Source organism: Drosophila grimshawi, unplaced genomic scaffold (assembly GCF_018153295.1).
Source record: "Drosophila grimshawi isolate 15287-2541.00 unplaced genomic scaffold, ASM1815329v1 contig_311, whole genome shotgun sequence".
NCBI lineage: Eukaryota > Metazoa > Arthropoda > Insecta > Diptera > Drosophilidae > Drosophila > Drosophila grimshawi.
In genome coordinates, this window is record NW_025063098.1 from 19,593,413 (window position 1) to 19,613,327 (window position 19,915).

The 19,915-nt window shown below is 40.7% G+C and overlaps 2 protein-coding genes across 2 annotated transcripts; one reads left to right on the forward strand and one right to left on the reverse strand.

Annotated features, from left to right (window-relative positions):
• Positions 1 to 261: 261 nt before the first annotated feature.
• LOC6567834 (neurogenic protein mastermind) lies at positions 262 to 1,372 on the reverse strand. Its single transcript, XM_043215229.1, has 2 exons — positions 1,366 to 1,372; positions 262 to 1,281 (listed from the first exon to the last, which is right to left on the reverse strand). The coding sequence occupies exon 2, from the start codon at positions 1,279 to 1,281 to the stop codon at positions 262 to 264; it is 1,020 nt and encodes a 339-aa protein (XP_043071164.1). The 5' UTR covers positions 1,366 to 1,372.
• A 10,826-nt stretch (positions 1,373 to 12,198) lies between these two features.
• On the forward strand, positions 12,199 to 19,353 carry LOC6567830. The gene is made up of 6 exons (XM_001993650.3): positions 12,199 to 12,673; positions 15,958 to 16,221; positions 16,339 to 16,516; positions 16,758 to 16,864; positions 18,744 to 18,821; positions 19,217 to 19,353. Exons 1-6 carry the CDS (start codon positions 12,302 to 12,304, stop codon positions 19,349 to 19,351), a joined length of 1,134 nt encoding a protein of 377 aa, XP_001993686.2. The 5' UTR covers positions 12,199 to 12,301; the 3' UTR covers positions 19,352 to 19,353.
• Positions 19,354 to 19,915: the final 562 nt, after the last annotated feature.

The following is a 19,915-nucleotide window of genomic DNA, read 5'->3' on the forward strand; positions in this document are numbered from 1 at the left end:
AATTATACGCTTTTTATGTAGAGACCAATTGTTACCTTATAAGTTTTAAAGGAAGGTTGATTTGCTGGCATCGAATGGATAAAATTCAACGTATTTTTCAACAAAAGTCTTTACACACTAATTTGTTTGTTAATCTAAAACACAAATAAAGGAACTACTTTGTTTTTTGTTGTTCATAATTGATTTTTACTCTTAATTCTTCTTTATACTTATGGAAAGGGACTAACACTTACTACTAATAAATTCGATGTTGAAATGCATCTAGTTATAAGGATACCTGGCCACCTGCTCCTGGACATGGGCATGGAGTCGTCTATCCTTCGGACGTAGCTGACCCTGAGCATTTGGCTGGGCTCCTGGAGGCACAAAGTTATCCGGCTGGCAACCAACTTTAGCTGGTTGCGTTTGCGCACGCGCCGCGTGCAACACCTTATGATGATCAATGTCAATTTGGCCGGGATTGAGATTCAGCTGCTGACACTGTCCATTGGGCATGCAGTTCGTCACATGGCGCTGATAGTTGCGCGTATCACCTGGTATCGATTGTTTGTAGTCGTAGGTGTCCAGTGCTGAGCTCGGCGACTGGGCGTTGTAGTCACCGATGCGTGGAGGCGCCGCGGGGTATCCGTTAACCTCAGGTGGGGGTGGACCGGAACCATGGCCACCATCCTGAACGCGTTGGCCATGTGGCAGCGTGACAATGGCATACGGCTGTGGGTTGCTATTGTGTGGCTGTCTCTGATGTTGCTGCAGTTGCTGATGTTGCTGCTGCTGCTGCTGTTGAGGTGGACCATAGTTGGACGCTGGCTGTGCAACTGTCAAAGCCTGTGGTTGGCTATAGTAACTGTCAGCTGACTGCTGCAACTGATTTGGTGCCGGTGCATGCGCCTGTAGCTGTGGCTGACTGTAGTAGCTGTTGGGCGCTGGTGGTGCGGCTAAGCCCGCTGACATTTGTGGGTAGCTGTTGGTGTTGATCAGCAGCGGATTTTGGTGTAGCGAACTGGGGGGAAGGTATTGCTGCTGCTGCGGTTGCTGCACCTGATGTGGAATTTGATGATGATACTGCTGTTGCTGCTGCTGCTGAATGCCTGGCACCAAATGTGATTCATGGGACACATAAACTGCTGGCGATAGGTGCGCTTGTAGCTCATAGGTGCGTCCATGTGGTCCAAGTGTTTGAACTATATACTTAGCGGATGGACGCTGGGGCGTCACTTGGAATGGAGTGTTGGGACGCGGATAATGGTACTGTTGCGACTGAGCACAACTCATTAGCGCCATCTGTGGTAAACGGATGTATTGATATTAATATTAATTAAGCAAGTTATTAAATCAGTGTCGACCCGCATTTAGGGCTCTACTCACCGTCAAGACTAGCAGCAACATGTTGGCCATCAAATAATAAATGCTATATCGTTGATTATAGCTGTGTGTTTTTTTGTGTTGTGCACGCCTCGCCGACTGGCAAATGATTGAGCTCGTTGCTGCTGAGATAACATGGCTAGACTTCTTCAGAAGAGGAATCACCAGCAGAGTAGTCGCAGCGACATCGAACACCAAACTGGTTTGACTATATTGAGTTGTAATTGTGGCAACCGCATCAGCGTTTGCCTTTTTGTTTTTTTGTGGCTGTTATTTGATTTGTTGTGTTACTTAAAAATTTCATAATTTTTTTTGTGCATATTTTGTTTATGTTTTTTTTTTCTTTCTTTCTTTCTGTTTTGTCTTTTGACACTTCAGCGTTCGTTTTCTCGTGGCATAATTTTTCTATCACTCATGTCATGTTTTGTCGTCGTTAAAGAGCCAACTTTTGCTTTGGCCCATTCAAATAAATCATTTGGAGAGGGCCGTGAAAATTTTCCGCTTATTTTAACCTTTCCGCTCTTAATCACTTCTCAGTAGTTTCTGTTTAATTTACCATCTTACCAACGACTATTGTTGCACATACCTACAGTTACTTTTGCGTGTTGAGTTACGTTCATGATCATGTTGATCCACCAAAAGTAAAAGTGCGATTCCGCAGTTGCCGTCGGCGATAATAATGCAGATCTTTCTTTTATTGTTGCCATAAGCACATCAATTTGCTTTGATGGTGAAGATATTTTTAGTTTTTGGGTTTTCGTATATGTTTTGGTATAATGGAGCTAACTGAGCTGGTGTTGTGAATTGGATACAATGAATAATAATATGAATTCAATCCAGGCGTGTCAGCATATTTGATTAATGCATATAAAATTAACTTTATATTCAACGAATATTTGAATACCATTTCAAAATAATGTAATTAAAATATTTCAATACCTTGAGCAGACTTATGGACCAGGTCAAAGTTTGATGTACCTATAAATTAACTAAACTTGTATTGTCAAATCATAAAGCAAACTGGTCTTATACATAATCAATATGTTAACTTAAGTTTTGCAAATGAGCGTGGGATTAAAAATTGCTATAATCCGCAAAAATTAATCTATGCACCGTGACTTAATTTTTGATACTTATAAGGCTTGCTGCTGATATACATAATGTTTGATAACTATAAGGTTTGCTCTCGATATAAAACGATTTTGAATCTCTCTTTTAGCCGTTTATTTTCGAGACTTTTAGCATGCACAGATATATTTAATGCCATATATTCGATGGTGCACAATTACTATATGCTTCTAGCTATTTTCTCAGCCGGGCTATAATAAATAGCCGATGTGAAATCATATTGTCAATTTTGGTAAATGTAAAAAAAAACACATTTTACTTATTTATTTGAATTTTATATTTCAGTTAAGAGCCATACTCTATTTATAATTGAATTCAAGTTAATAGCAATCAAAGCATTAAGAAGCTATATAATGTTATAGGAGAGTATCAATTAGTCGATTTAGCCACAAAACTGGACCATTGCATAGTTTGACAAAAAAGTTAAGAGACTTTCAACAATACAACAATACAATAAATCAACAATAAGATTTTCATCGTCATAACCGGTCTTAAGTTTCGGGTTTTTTTTTAATATGGTTTAGAGATCGTAAGGTCAGCAAATCTTAGGCATTACTTGTTTTACGTCTTTTATTTGAGCAGTGGAAAGAAACTTTCTTCTTGCTAGCAACGTACTCAACGTACGCCAGGCGGATATTAAGTCGACGTGCGGCACCACGCAATATGTTAATGTCAATCAAAGACGCGGCATATAAAATGCACTTGAATGCCACTTGACATAGCAAACGTAGCAGTTACCCGATTCGCACGTGCAGACTGCGCCTAACAAAACATCTTGGCAAAGCCAACTGCTGCCAACACTTGACATTCACAATGAAAATGCGAGGCACACAAAAGCCGTAACAAACACATTCACACACACTCACACACACACACACACACACAGATATACATATGTATATATGTGCTTACGCACTTGCGACAGCTTATCACAGCGCTGAAGTAGCGCTTAATAATGCAAGTGGCCAATGCTGCGTATACGCAATCTGACTTGACATGGCTCAGCAGAAGTTGCCTATGTCTCAGCTTAAGTGTGCCTGTGTGTGTGTTTGTGTGTGTGTGTGTGTATAACTAGGGTGTCTCTGCGTTGTCTGTGGCAGCGTTGCAACCAGCAGTGCATTCATGAATTGCATTCAGGGTTAAAAGCAGCGCCGCATTGCATGCAACGGCAAATGAGATAGCGCACGTGATGCATGCACGATGCTATAGAAATGCAGATGCAGTTGCAAGTTGCATGCAGTTGCAACAGCAGTCTTCGGCTCCTACATATATGTACACAAGTGCTTCTGTGTGTGTTCATTTATGTGTGTCTGCTATCTTTTCAGTACACAGACGGACAGCGGACGGACGCTGGTTGGGGAGGACCTGCAGTTTGTTTTGCCATTTTCCACATGAGGCGTCAGCTTAGACACCTTTGCTTTGGGTTTCTTGCACGGCTTTTCACTGGATTTGCTTTAGTTCGCTGCGACTAATTAGGCACACCTATGCCGTTGTCAGTGTTATTTTGTAACTGGCCTGCCTGTGCAAAATTAGTTACTCCGTCAAAACGGGTTGAATGACCCTTGGCCCCACAGCTGAACCCGTAATCCCACACAAAAAATAAGGAGAAAAACATATACAGTTACTTTAAACAGCTTTCCCCACAAACAATGCAAAAAACGTAGAACGAAAAAAAAAGCAAGAAAATCAATTGCATAATGGCGCATGTGTTGCGCTCAGAAGCAGCAGCAGCAGCAGCAGCAACAACAACATCAACTGCAAATTGCAACTCTTTATTTTTTTCATTTGCACGTTGGCAGAAGTAGCAAAAACAACAAAAACAAACCAAATCAACCACCAGGCGACGCCACTCGACTTGCTGCAGTAGCAGTAGCTGAGATTTTTTTTGTTGCTGCAGCCATATTTTTTTGTTGCTGTCGGAGACACACACACACACACACACACACATATCCGTTTGGGTATAGACATGTGTGTGACTGCCTGGCAGCTTTTGTTTGCACCCGCACGGGAAGCCATTTAAGTGCGGCTTCTTGAGAAAATTGCCGGCGCGACAGCCAAAGTGCTGGGAGAGAGAGCTGCAGGCTCACAGAGATAGATAGAGATGGAAACAGCAAAACGAGTTCGGCAGACGGAGCTATATAGAAGGATGTGACTAACGAGCGCGACGCTGCCTTAATTATTGGTAGCAGCACTAACCAGAGAGAGAGAGAGAGAGAGAGAGAGAGAGAGAGAGCGAGAGAGAGAGAGAGAGAGAGAGACAGTGGAGTGGGAGAGGGATAGGAAGCTTAACTTTGTTGTTGCCTATCATTTACGATGAGATCTTCTGCTTTGAAACCCGCTCAGTGCTAAGCCGCTCAATTGTTGAACGACTCAAGCGCCTTAATAGGCTTAGAATCGAGTCAACTATCAAAACAAGTCCGATAAAAGCACACATACACACACAACACACACACACACAGTCACTCATATATGTGGCTACTGTGCTTGTGCTTGTGCATATGATATGCATACGCTCCAATTGCCACGCCTACAGCTTTGTTAACGTAGCCCAAATGCAATGTGTGCTGTGTTCTCCTCTCAACTGGGCTACGTTTGTGTCTGGGGCCCTCAGAATGCATACGCCTAAAAGCATGCGATGACTGCTGGTCGACGTTCTGGCTGCTGCCCCTTGACTTTAAGTCGGACGAGTCCCCATTGGCATTGTTTTATAAATTCCTTTCTGTATTTTTATTTTTGGTCACATGCCCAAACAATGCCCACAAGGATTGTAGGCGCAACATGAAAAAAGGGTGTGTCACGATTTTAGACACAAAAAATTATAGTTTATATAATATATGATATAGAATATAATAGTTTATTTGGCATCTGTAAAAAAATATATATTGTTTACATATTAAAAGCTTACGAACTTCGAATTGAATGCAAACAAATTATATATTTTATATAAATTGGAACTAAATTGTTTTAATTACTTCAATTGATACAGTGGAAAAATTAAAAAAAACATGTTTATTTATATATTAATTTTATTTATTTATATTATTTTTACATTTAGTGAATTAAATTAGTTTCAAATGATTATAAAAGGATTTGCAATGGAAAACGCAGAGCATGTTGAGCGCTGTCTGGCAAAGTATTGTGATGCCGGAAGGTTCCATGGGCGGTGCGGGGCACAACAAATGCTGATTATTGCAACAATATCAACGGCAGCAGAAGCAGCAACAGAAGCAGCAGCAGCAGCAGCAGCAGCAGTAGAAGCAGCAGCAGCAGCAACAACAATCATTGCTGAGCGAACTGTTGGGATGCTGGGACTCTTCTGACGTTTATTTGCAGTCACTCGCATGTGTCGCCACCAGCGGCGCGGTGATGATGAGGCACAAAATATGCCCAAGCGTAGTCAAAACTAAACTGACTGCTACTACGCCAGCCTGTCTGTCTGTCTGCAACAACAACAACAACAACTACAACAACAGATATATGAAGAAAATTAAAATAAAAATCAAAAAAAAGTTTGAAACAAACAGACAAATGAGGACGCCGGCGTTGACATGATAGCCGCCTGGCAGCCTGACAGCGTCTGCTGCTGCCACTGCCACTGTTGCTGCTGCTGCTGCTGCTGCTGTACGTTGGTCTGCCGCTGCGTCGTCGCTGCTGTTGCGAATATTGCAGACGATGTCGTCATTGTCGGCTGCATGCGTTGCATTTTTACGCCACTTTTTATTTTTTTTATACTTCTTTTTTCCATTTTCCTTCCCTTTTTTTTTTGTGTTTAGGTATATTTAAACACGCTGCGGGTTACAGCTCGCCTGGCGTAGCACTTCATTTGCTTCACAGCTCATTCATGTTTTGTGTCGAGCCTACGCGGCTGCTGCCACTGCTGCTGCTGCTGCAACTGCTGCCATAGCAGCCAGACGGAGCGTCAGAAGCTCTAAGCCGAGGTAAACACTCCTCGACAGTTCGTCTCTGTCTCGCCTGTGCTTGTTTCACTGACTGGCAGCTGCCTCACCTACTTTCTGCACTTAGACATGCAACAGCAGCGGTGGTGGTGGCTGCCTCAAAGTAAAAAAAAAAAATATATATATATATATAAACCTCCCCAACTGCGCTGCTGCTGCATGTTCTGCTTTGCTTTGCTCTGCTGCTGTTGCTCCCTTGCGGCCTGTGTCTGTGGATATCGCTTACAACAAACACTTGCAACGTTTGCAAAGCTTCTGCTCCGCCGCACGGTCGTTGGCCATAGGGGGGCAGAGGCGCTGACGGCGACGTTAACGTTAACGTTAACGCCTACGTTAACGGCAACGGCAGCGAATACGTTCCCAACGGCCTTCCTTCCTCGAGAAGTTTGCCGAGCTCTCTCCTCTCGGTTGCATGTGCTGCATGTGGCAGCATGGCCTGATAGTCTGCCAGTCTGCCAGTACGTTCGCGTGCTTTGCATACTTTGGTTGCATTTTTTTGAACACTGCTGCTGCTGCGGCATTTAGAACGTGCGATTTTCGTTTGGTTTGTTTTTAGATTTTGGTTCGTTTTGCGTTCGCCTCGCAATCGACGTATTAGCCGAGAAAAGCGTGCTTTTTTTTGCCAACTTGCCATTTGTGCAGCATTTTGTGGTGCCTCCGTTTTCCGCCGGTGTTTTCGGTCATTTGCGCGCCAATTTTTCTAATGCCGTCGCCATAAATCACAGCCCATATTTGTTGCACGTTGCACCATTGTTTCGCTACAATTTGCATCCTGCGCCGGAGTTCTGTGTAACAAAAATTGATTTAGGGACAACAAGTGCCTTCACGGATTACGTCTTAATGGGCTCCATAAACTCAACGAAGTCCTACAAATTAAGTGTTGCATTCTTAGTGCATTCAACAATTACATTATCGAAATAACAAAAGAGCAGCTTGAGTTTAACATTTCCAAGGATTGCAAGGATTAAGAAGGACTGCAGAATTTGCATTGAGAATAGGATTTATTTAACGAAGCCAATTGCCTTTTAACTTGAACTGTACGTATTCATTTTATGCACTTCAAAAAGATTCTGTATTTACATTGTGGGAAATACTTAGAAGTTTTATTTAATAAGAATAATTTCTTGAGAGTATAATTCCTACTTAAGGGTAAATATAAAGTTTAATATCATAATTTTAAAATATATGTTACTTATGCGAAAACATAAAATTTACTATTTCTTAAGAATTTGGCTTAAGATTAGCATATATTCTTATTAAGAATATTTTTTTGAGCCATTGTTTTCAAATAATATGCTTAAGACATTAAGCCACTATCTTCACATATAGATACATGTATATTCTTGGGAAAATATGCTAATTTATTTGATAATGTTGATCAAGATTTCTATAGTTTTTTAAATTAAAAAAAAATTGGGAAAACCTGAAAACCCATTCAGCAGCAGCAGCTTATTTCTTTACAGATTGGATAAGGGGGCAAACAAATTCCGTCAACAAATGCCAAATAATATTTTTGAGCGTATTTATATGCTCCCATATTTTAAATACTTATCTATTCAGGCGATCGTGTAAGTAACAAAATTGGCCGCTAATTTCAGTTTACATTCATAGAAAAAAGAAGTGCTTAGAAATCTAATTCGTATTGAAGCTAGTGAATAACACATAGGAGTTGAAAAGAAAACTAGACCATAAACAAGTCTGGCGAATTTCATTTAATTCATTCAACCAACTTGTCTTCTTTTATGTCTATAACGCTTGCTTTCAATAGAGCACGTTTACGATTTAAAAGCTTACAAAAACTCTTCTGAATTTACTGGCATATTTTGTAGTTGAAAACATGAATAGCAGCAAACGGATGTGAAAATTGTTCAAGAGGGTATCTTATATATGTATATCAAAAGAGTATTTGTGTATTAAGAGAGTACGGAAACCGCAGAATGTCAGTCAGTCTGTCTGTCTGTCTGTCTGTCCTTCCACTTACCACTTGACAAGTTGTCTTGGATTTGCATAACAAGCGAAACAAGTCTCGAATTCTGTTATAATGCACACACGTTACATGTAATTATGTGCAAACAAACGCAGCAAATACAATTTCAATTAACAACGAAAAAAAATACAAGACATGTCAAAGGCAACTTGGGGTAAAAAAAGAGTAAAAAGTGAAATCGAATACGTTAACATCACACGCTTTGTTAAGCAGTGGGATGGGGAGGCCTGTATGGATAAGATGGTACTCCAAGCGCTTGTGCGGCTTCCCTTCCCATCCCGTCCCTTCGTTCCCTTACGCAAGCGACCACAAGTGCGTATAGGTTGTCAGAGGCTGGGCTCGGTGTCTGTGTCTGTGTCTGAGTGCCGAGTACCAGGCAGTAAGCACCAAGTGGCAAGTGCAGCAGCGTCAGGTGCACTGACATTGACGCACATGCATGCGGCAGCAGAGGGGAGCGGATTGAAGGGTTGGGTGGCACAACAGTCACAATCACAAGCCAGCTGTTTCGATTGCTCCACGCAGCGAACCTTGAGCTCAAAACAAACTCGTCTGCTTTTCGCTGTGCGCCTGTTCCCTAACAGCAATGTCTGCAAGGGCGTTCCAGAGTCGGTTGCATTTGGTTCCCTCTTGTCGCCCATTCATTTCTCAATTTTTGTACTTTTTTATTCGTACACGGAAAAAAATATGGCATGGAATTTAGAAAGCGTCTCACAGTTGCCTTGAAAACCTGAAATTTCTCCAGATAGAACTGATATTCATTTCAGCTGTGTTCACGCCAATTGTTTATTTATTGTAATATTAATTGCAGTTTATAATATAATACTAGAAATTGTCAACTTTTTAACATTATTATTATTATTATTCTATATAATCTTCCAAAAATCTTCCAGGCAGCTTATAAAATATCTCTCATGTATAAATTATATTTATATATATTGTGCTCTATACTCTAATATTTGATATTGTAATTTTTTTTTGTTGATAATTAATTTTTGTATATAATTGAAGAATCTACCATGCAGTTCAGTTCAATGACAACAAATTGTAAGCTGTGCTGTTTAGTTGGCAAAGTACTTACAATTGAAGGGCATCATTTTTTTCTGAGTGCAGGTTGCATGCTGTGTGTTTTGTCAACATGGCAGCCAGGAAAATCCCGTTTCAATTCCAACTCCAACTTACAGTGCCAGCACCAGCATTCAGCTCCAGCTCCTGCATTGTGCGCCTTTTTGTGTGCATTGTTGTTGCCACTGACGGTTGGCGGCAGGCATCAGGCAGCCGCACAGTTGCAGTTAATTGAAAATACTAAATTTCCACTGTCTAGACGGCAAATTATATGACAATTGTTAGAGCGCATGTTTGACTTTCATATTAAAATTAATTACTTGGGCTGGTTTGCATAAAAATGGGCACTGGATAAACATTAGAGATATGTATACAATTCTATTAAAGCTCATGCAAGGCCTTTATTTTTATGCAAAATAATGTAGCGAACGAAAATAAGATTATATGTGCTTGTAATTAAAATTAAAATTTTCTATTGTATTTATTATCAGTTGGATATAACTATGAATTTGATTACAGGAATTTTAGACTCGAATTTTCGTGAAATTTTCACACATTTAATAATGACAGTGGGGATATAATCACAGGTTGCATATAATTTATGCAGTAATTGAAAATGTATTGAGATGAGGAAAATCTCATAAACATGAAGTTTGGTAGGAAACTGAATAAACTGCTCACAGTAAGCAATTACAAACGGAAATCGTGCGAAAGGAAAACACCTTTTACAATTGCCTCAAATATACACACACACACTCAAATTTGGCACTTAATAAACAATGAAATTGAAAATTTAAGACGCTTATCTTACGAGTGGAAGGCAAAGTCGTATGGAAATTTTGACATTACAGTCATGCAAGTAATTACACTCTTCGCCTGAGTGCTTGATAAATGTTATGCACTTCTCAAATACAGCTGAATGTGTGTATGTGTGTGTGTGTGTTTGGTATCTGTGTGTGCAGCAGGAGATTCATTAACTGTCGCTTGCTGTTGCGGCCCTTTTGGCCAGCATCTTGGAAATGAAGCTTGTCTTGGCAACGGCCTCATATGCAAAACATCCACTTCAGCATTGACTTTACTGATTTTGCCTTTCGCATTTTATTACGTGTTTATTATGCTAACAATGCGAGAAAAGTTCAAGACAAAATATGTAAATATATATGTATGTTTGCAGCTCCAACAGTGGAAAATGTAAACAGTGGCGCAGTCCTCCAACGGATGCAAGTTAAACATCATGAAGTTCATATGAAGTACTTGCATACATTTGTTAATTAATATTTAAGTTAAACTGGCTCAAATTTTGTCAAATGGCTAACTGCGGAATTGGTTATAATTGCATCTGTAAGTCTTAAATAGTATTTATAATTGCTTGAAATTTAAGATAGAAGTAATCAAAATAAATAAAAGTAGATGCCGAACATGTATCAATCTAATTTCGACTTTTAAATTACTAAAGTTCTTTTCATTCTCACACAAAAAAAAAGTTATATGATACTCTGTGGCATAGAAATCTGGCACTTGAAATGCCGTTGATTTTGGTATTTGGCAGCAGCTCATGTTTTGATCAATATGTCGGTCCTCAATGTGCTCTCCCAAGTGGCACAAACAACAAATGAGAAATATCTTATAAATATGTATATGCATGTATGTATGTGTGTGTGTGTGTGTGTGTGTGTGTGTGTGTGAATAAATCAACGCCCAGACGATGTCACTGGACCACTCCTTTTAATGACAGCTGCAGCAGCGCACCCCCCAAAAATACTGTAGCCACACAACATATTTTCATTAGAACGTTAAGTTTAAATTCGTTATATGGTTATAGGGCTGGAATCGGTGATGATTTTGTCTATAGTATCTCTACTGTCTGCGCACGACTGCCCACCTGAGCTAAGCCAGATGAATGTGCTGATGGGGGAGGGATTGGGAAATGGCAGCACATATTTCTAGTGGCAGGCAGGCAGTCAGCCATTTGCATTTCATTTTTCAACAAGCAAAATATTTTTGGAAGCGCAGGACGAACTGTCTGCCAGGCCATTATAAATAGTTGGACGACTTCCTTTAGTCTTTTGTTCAAGTGGGTGAAAGACAGAGAGAGAGAGAGAGAGAGAGAGAGAGAGACAATGAGAGAGAGAGAGAGAGAGAGAGAGTCTGTGATTGTATCTGCGCCCCAGCCCCTCTCTATATATCTTTTTGTGTGCGTGTATCTTTAGTCCATCTGTCATTTTAAGTGGCTTATTCATATGCAAGTGGCTTCCGGGGCCAAACATATTCAAGTGTTTTAGTGGCTCGTGTACATGACCGAGCATTATCATTAAGTGCTTATAGGCTGGCTGGACGACCAGTCTGTCTGTCTGATCTGTCTGTCCTGCAGTCTGTGAACAATGATGGCTATTAACACAAATTGAAATACATATAACCCTTGGTCTTGTCTTGTGCCAGGCCATTGCCATTGCATACTTTTGTGGGCGCCGGAAGTGACAGGCATATTATTAAGCATACGCACCGTTACACCCTCACACATACACACACTCACACACACACACACACACACACATAGTTGAAACATAAGTTCGCTTTCACTTTTCATTCATTATGTTATGCTTGAATCCGTTGCAGGCTTCACGTTGCTATGAAGGCAACGGCCAGCAGCAGCAGCAGCAGCGCCGCCAGCAGCAGCAACCATTTGGAGCCACTGGCGGCCGGCAGCAGCAGCACAAGCGCCAGCAGCACCAAGCCGAGACTGGCCAAGGTATCCTTCGCCCCGCTGGATATTGCAACGCCCTCGGCCGCCACGTGATACGCGAATATGCCGCAGCACAACATCGTTTGCGAGTGGCTGCGCACAATTGGCATGCCGCAATATGGCGAAAGCTTCCTGGAAAACGGCTACGATGAGTTGGAGATTTGCAAGCAAATTGGCGAAATCGATCTGGATGCCATTGGCGTCGATAATCTCTCGCATCGCGGCAAGCTGCTGAAGAGCGTACGAACGCTGCGGGAGAAGGGCGCTGCCATTGTCTATGTGCTCATCAATGATCCGAAGGCGCTCAGCAACAGCAATGAGATACTCGCCTCGGACTGTGATACGCCTGTGACAATGAAGGAGCTGGAGGCGGTCATGAAACGCCATCTGGAGGCAGATGGCATTCGACTCACTGCCCATCCCTATTCGACGCCGGTGAGTATTGTCCCCGTTATTAAGTTGGCAGCGGCTTATCTTGGCCATTTTATTTAACGCTTGCAATTTGCATGTGCTCTCCATGGGGGATAAATTGTTGTAGTCCACCTTGTTGTTGCTGTTGTTGCTGCTGTCGTTTTTGTTACTGTTGTAGTTTTTGTGACAGTCGCCGCTAGTTTGTAATGGTCACCGTTTGGGGACCCGGCGCCCGATGCGCTGTGTGCGCTCTAATGTGAAATTAACACGATTTTAATTTAGTTAAGCCAAGTGGCCAACCGCGTGTCTGGTCGGACCTGTTTGGGTCTGGCCCAAGACTGGTTGGCCAGCCGGGTTCCCGCCCATTGACCGCCCACTGAGTTGTACACTTTGGCGCTCAAAAAGTTTATTTTATAATATGTCGGTTTGGTTTAGCCGTGGGAAATGTTTTTGCCTTGCGTTAATTTTGTTTATTTTCGCGAGTGTTTTCTGTTTTTCCTAAATGGTGGCGGCCTTAAACAAATTGGGCCATAAGCGGCACTGGGGAGCAACAGTCGCTAGAGCGAACAACACCGCACTGCCACACTGCGTGCTAACATTTAATGATCTGCCAATACACAAATTTTGCAAAGCTTGCTACATAGCCAAATTGCTGGCACTAGACACGCACGATAAAGCGTTGGTGGCAACAATGTCGCCATAATACCACATTGTTGCAACATGCATGCAAAAAATATCACAATTACACAGTGGACTAAAATTGCATGTAAGCGACATATAAGGTATTTTATAAATATATATATAAGAAGAGTAATAGGAAGAAAAGTTTAAATAATTCACTCAGGTAATAAATCGCACTGAATTTTTGAAATTCTCCATTCTTCTGGCGCCAAGGGAAACTCACTTTATAAATCAAAAAGCATTTTTATAAAAAAGAATGTTGGTTTCTTCTAAAAACAAGGGATTTTCTTCTCTTAATTCCAGAGTAAGTCTGTCTAAAATGTATTCTCGAAACTTATATTATTATTAAACATCATTTTTAAAGATTTCACAAATATAAACATTTTTGATAAATTTAATAAATTGATTTAATTAAATATGAAAAAATAAATTTTAAAGAGGAGATTTTCATAAAAATAAGGGTTTGTATTTGTACTTTGAAGAAATATTTTCTATTATTATATGGTATATTTATAAATTATTTCTAATGACAAGAACAACAGTATAGCTTTCAGGGAGATTTACACTTAAATGGCGATTTTCTAAAACTTTAAGTGTATATGAGTTTAAATAGTAATATTCGGCTGGTACTATAAAAGCAATCCAGAATATTTTGGATGTTAGAAGAGTTTTAAGGATATGTGTGGTTGTTGTGAGCAAATGTAGTGAGTTGCCCACGGTTCTAAATGCATTAAAAATGTGTATTGAAATGTAACGTGTAACATTCTCATCTCATCTATGATGATGAGTTTTGCAAGTGTGTCAAGCGTTGCTTTTTGCCAAGCTGAGCTGCAAATTGCAACCTCAGTTGGCAACCCTAGCATTAAATGTATAGTATTATTGCAGTTTTAAACAACTTTTGTGCAATGGGAACACACACACACACACACACAGAAAACATGTCACTGGTTCAGGGCCGTTTTGCATTTGTTGGAAATGTGGTGCAAATAAATGCTAAATGAGCGTCGCTTTTATTTAAAAATGCCATTTTTAAGGCAGTGGCTGCCACTGTGTCTAAATGGGCGTAACTGTCGGCCTATTGAGCATGCCGAGTGTCGGCAACAGTCTGTGGGTTTATTATGCAAGCACGCATCCCCCTTCGACCCGCTCATCCACTTTCAGAACTTGTCAAAGTGTCAAAGTGTGCAGTTTGATGACGAAGCACGAAACGGAGTGCCTCTCGTGATGTGTTCTGTGTGGCAAGTTTGACATAGACAACATCTACTGTCTTCAGTCGCCGCCTTGCATTTTAATTAGCAATTGTGTGTGTGTATTTTTATTTTTTTTTTTGCGTGAAATTGCTGTTAACATTGTTTGCCCGCTCGAACATAGACAAATATTTACAGTTGTTTCGGCAGCAGTCTCTGGGCAGTGTTTTGTACGTCGGGGCAACGCAACGTATGCGCAATATCACGTTCCGGATACAAATTGAAATGCAACTTAAATGTGGCAATAAAATTATATGAAATGGAAATGCAGTCAGCTGAAAATACACGTGTACATGTGTTTCTGTCTGTGTGTCTGTGTGCGTGTGTGTATGTGTGTGTGTGTTAGCCTGACAGGTGTCTGTGCTCGTGCGAGACTACAAAAGGTGCTAGACTTGTTAGCTTCTGGGTGCTTCCTCTGTCTGGGGCATGTTGATGCGCGCAACTTCAACTAATTGCACTTTGCGCTGATGAGGCAGACATGAATGTGTGTGTGTGTGTGTGTGTATAGCTTTAGGGGTGTGTGTGTGTTTGTGTATGTGTGTCTGTATCATTGACTGACTGACAGTTGCAGACAAGTTGCATTTCAGCACAAATGTTTGCATGCATGCAACTCTAAATGAATTCACCTTGCAGCCACAGCAGCAGCATCATCAGACAACAGTTACACACATACACCCACACACACACACATACACAAACTCACATATGCACACATAGTTAGAATGGCTTAAGAGGATGGACTGCTGCTTCAGTGGACGCTTTGAATGTCAAGCAGAAGCAGAACAGATTTAAGTGGCAGCCTTACACTAATTACCGGAAGATATTAGCACTTGTGTTTGTGGCCCACAAAAAGCAGAGCATTTCACCACTCGACACTTTGTGAGATGAGATAATCGCAATGGATATATATATGTCTATACACATTTGCTTCTTAATTTAAAGCTTGAAAATTTTAATTGAAAGTTGTAATTTGCAAATTGTAATAACAAAAGTCAAATGCAAAATAAAATAATTATATATTTCACAACTATTCTGCATAGCTTTTTTTTTAATCTACTAGCATTAAATTATTTATATGTATTAATAAAATGTAGTTTTATCTTAAATAATGATAAAATTCCAATCCAACAAATATTTTTAATATTCATGCAGTTTATGTATGAGAATCCGAAGCAAATGAAAAGAATTCAACTTGAAATGTATAAAATAATAGCTCTTTCTAAATCTGATTAAAGATATTTAAATAATTTGTAATATTGAATTTTATAAACGAATTACTAAAACATTAAATATGAAAAGTTATTTTTTATCCTATTTAATTGAACTTAGCCTTTTTTTTTTAATTTTCTCACTGTGTTCGCTTCTGCTCTTCTTTCGCAGGAGGGTAAGCGGGGTTATTTGGAAGGCCTGGCTGCGCACTATAGCAAACAGATAAATATGCCGTACGAGGATGTGCTGGATGCCATCGAGCAGGTGCGCCTATCCAAGTGGAAGGAGCGACATGTTCGCATCTCGACAGGACATACGCTGACGCGACGCAGCGCTGGCCCAAGTAGCAGCAGTGGCGGAGGAGGTGGACTGGTTGGCTCCTCGGTAATGCCCACTAGCCACAGTCAGCCGCTTTATGTGCCGGGCAAGTATTTGGTAAGCAAAGTGCACTTTGACTTTTTACGGCGAACGCTTTTTACGAGCTGAAGCTAATCAGGCCGTGCCGCAACGTCGGATCAGTTCTAATTCATTTCGTTTATTATGCATGTGCAGCCGTCGAGCTGCCTCTCGAATCGCGAGGAGAACGAGATATACAGTTACACCCAAAACGATTTGGCCAATCGGATGGCCCGCAATGCCATCGACTCCAAGTCGGCGCTCAATTTAAATGGCATGCAGCACAGTTATCCAGGCGCTCGAACCAACTTCTTTTACGACTTTTCGGCAACAGGTAGGTGGGGGGCATCAAGGGGCGTGGCCGCTGCAATATTTAGTCTGTCTGTGGTTTACCACTTTGTCGGCTGTTTGACTTTTTATGGCTTTTAATTCGATGAAATTGGTTTGCGCTTTAACTTAGCGTTCGTCTCTCCGCTTAGCGGACTGACTGACTGACTATTTGATTGTGGCTTTTAATATTGGTTTGATTTGTTTGTTTTTCTTTGCGCTTTTCTCCTGCCTCTCCACCTTTCTAGAGGGACGCAACAAAAACAAGCAGCGACGCACGGTCTTTGCGCGTTTCCTGCAAGGCTTGCGGCAGAGCGGAGACGAGCTGAATGCAACCGAGGGCATGCAACTGAAGGTGAGTTTCCATTGGACTGTGCAACTAAGAGTTATGTAATGTCAATAAAGTAATTAATTTCCTGCGTTGCCTTTACTTTTCTCTAATTTTGCTCTTACCTATTTTACGACATAATTATTTTCCATTACCATTTTTTATTCATCTTTGTACTAGACGAACTTATTTTCGTCTAGTATATGAACATATTTTGTTTTTTCTTTCATTAAGTAAGTTTGCATATGAAATTTTTATGACATGCACTTCAAAGCATTTGCTGCCCACAACCAAAAAAAAAAAAAGAACAAAAGTTTTTCAACGATTTGTTTAATGTCTAATTTTGGCAATGACAAACTTTTGACCTCAGGAGCTCCTCTTTGCTCCCGACTCGGACCCCCGAGTGCTACTTATAAAATTAAATTAAAATATAAAAACCGCGTAAACCTACAAATAAAAACAACAAGAATAGCAGCTGAAAAGTTGAAAGGGACAGAGGAGCAGTGAGCAAACAAAAAGAAAAAAGTTATCAGGACTAAGCCGATAAAAGGCAATTACCGTTAATTGCGTTGCCTTGTGCGAAGGGCGTTGCACGAGATGACAAAACAGAATTGTAAGAGGGCAGCAAGAGTAAGCATTGATAAGGCATGGGCCAGGGGAGTGTAGCAAGCGTGGCAGGTGGGGGCATGTGCAGCATGCAAATGGCAGAACAACGACTGGCAGCGTCTGAGCAGAGATATGAACTCGTCGAAGCGAGTTGCATGCTGCAAGTGTCAACCGGGTACGATGCAATCTCCGGGGGGAGTCGGTTGGGCTTCGGTGGCTTCTCCGGGTGCGAGTTGTACGGGTTGCCGCACATTTGTGGAACTTGTACGGGTCGGTTCCCACTCATTTGCACCTTTGCGCATTTGCTTTTTGCGGTTTGGCATCCGGTGATTCTCACCCAACACACGATTGTCCTTTTTTTCTTTTCGAGGGGGGGGCTCCAAAACGACATCCAACGACAGCGTCGCATTTGTTTTTATTATTTCAAGCGTGCCAAAAACTGTGTTTTTTTGTTTTTGTTTTTTTTTGTATTCACTAGTCTCTTTTTGTGCTCCGGAGCGAGTTTATAACTTTTCTTGTTTTACGGTTGTTGTCCGGCGTTTCTTTGCCGTATTTGTGTAGCTTGCCTTTTTGGCATCATTGTTGTTGTTTTCGTTGTTGTCTTTTTGTGACTTTTTTGTTGCTGTTCATTTAATATTTAAGCGCAATTTGCTGTCGCCCAGCGCAACAGACTCTCAGAGTCAGTTCTTTGTGTGCTGTGGTCAATTTTGAAAATGACTTGGGCTAAGCACTGGCGACAATTGTGACCCATAGCACCACCGTACCACTCCAAACCACACCACTACTAACTTGTTTTGTGTGCTTGTCCTTTGGCACTCATTACCTTTTTTGTGTGTGTGTGTGTGTGCCCTCAACCGGTGTCCGGGCAACAGCTGCTGGCCAAGGGCAGCCTCTGCGAAGAGGTCAACGCAGACGCGTATGTATAATTCTAAACATTGGAATATGGCTACGGCTATGGCTACGGCTACGGCAATGGTCTCTCATTATGCGGTCTGCTGCGGAAATGTTGCTTTAGGGAAATTTCACTGTTGGTCTTTCATTATATTTCGTTGGCCTGCGCTTTTCATTTGACATTTCACTTTGCACTTTATGTGAGTATGTTTTGTATTTGTTTTTTGTTTCTTGTTTTTTTTTTTGTTTGTTGTTTTTTCTTTTATTGTGGTTTTGTTGTAAGGTGTCGATTTGTTGTGTGCCGTCCGTCTGGTTGGTTTTGGTAAAGTTCTTACTCCGTTTACGTTAATGAAGTAATCATGGGGCAAAATACTTGTTTATTCCATGAATTTATATTTATATTCAACAGACCAATGAGCGTTTGAAAAGCTGCGGCACCATGAAACGACCGGATCCGCCACAGGACTTTGAGAAGACCATACAGCGAGTAAATATAATAACCCATACACTCAGCGAAAAATCAGTAATCTATGCAGTCAATTCTTGTACACACGTTACCTTAATCCAACAAACGAATACAATACAAGAACAAAATTCAAAATTTGAATTTGAACACCTTTTTTTTTGAGAATTGATGTTCATAAATAAATCTAAAATCACAGTGCTTACAATATATATTGTCTACCAGATTCAAGTCCAACGATTCTAGTTTATGCAACATTAATGGTTGACAACAAAAGTAAACAAATTCTATTCCGGTTGTTCTTGCATATAAAACAATGATTTTCTTTGAGTGTACGTAAACACGCACATCTATTACTGATTGGCCGCTTATCCTTTGCTATTTGCATCTAATTAATAATTTTTTTTTATCAATTTTAGCTGAAGACTCAGAAGGCGGCCCAGAAGAAACCAGCGAGTGCACCCATGGACATTGCTCTACATGAACGGAATAAGGAGGTGGCTCACAGCCTGGCCACGGAAATGCCATTGAACAATTATACGAAGCATCCCTAGGACACGGCCATCAGCATCGATGCTGCATAAGATTTACATATTTAAGAGTCATACCTTCATATAGTATGCATAAGGAATCGTAATCTAATTAGTTGGGATCAGGTGATACACACACGTTAAGCGAAGCAATACGAATTTAAGTGCGATTTTTGAGTGCAGTGTAAAGGTGATATTGATCAGTATAAGTGCTAGCCGATAGACAGTTTAAATGAAATGCAATAATCATAATTGCAACTCAATTGAATGCATTTATGCAAATCTACAAAATCCACGCGCGAGTTGGTCTAAAGTTATCTTATCATTTCTAAGCTTAAAGATTCAATTACATTTATCTAGGCATACAGTCTTGAGTCAACTAAGTAAAAGCATCGACACAAATTAATCAAAGCTTCCTCTAGCATACCAATGCAAATGATATTCTCCATATTCGATATTCCGTGAGTGCTGAATTTCAGCAAAATCAGCTTTAGACACCCAAATAACTCTCGGCAAACACAGCGCGCAACTTGGCAAGGAATGTTGACAAAACGCAAAATTCCAACAAGCTTAACGCTGAATCAACAC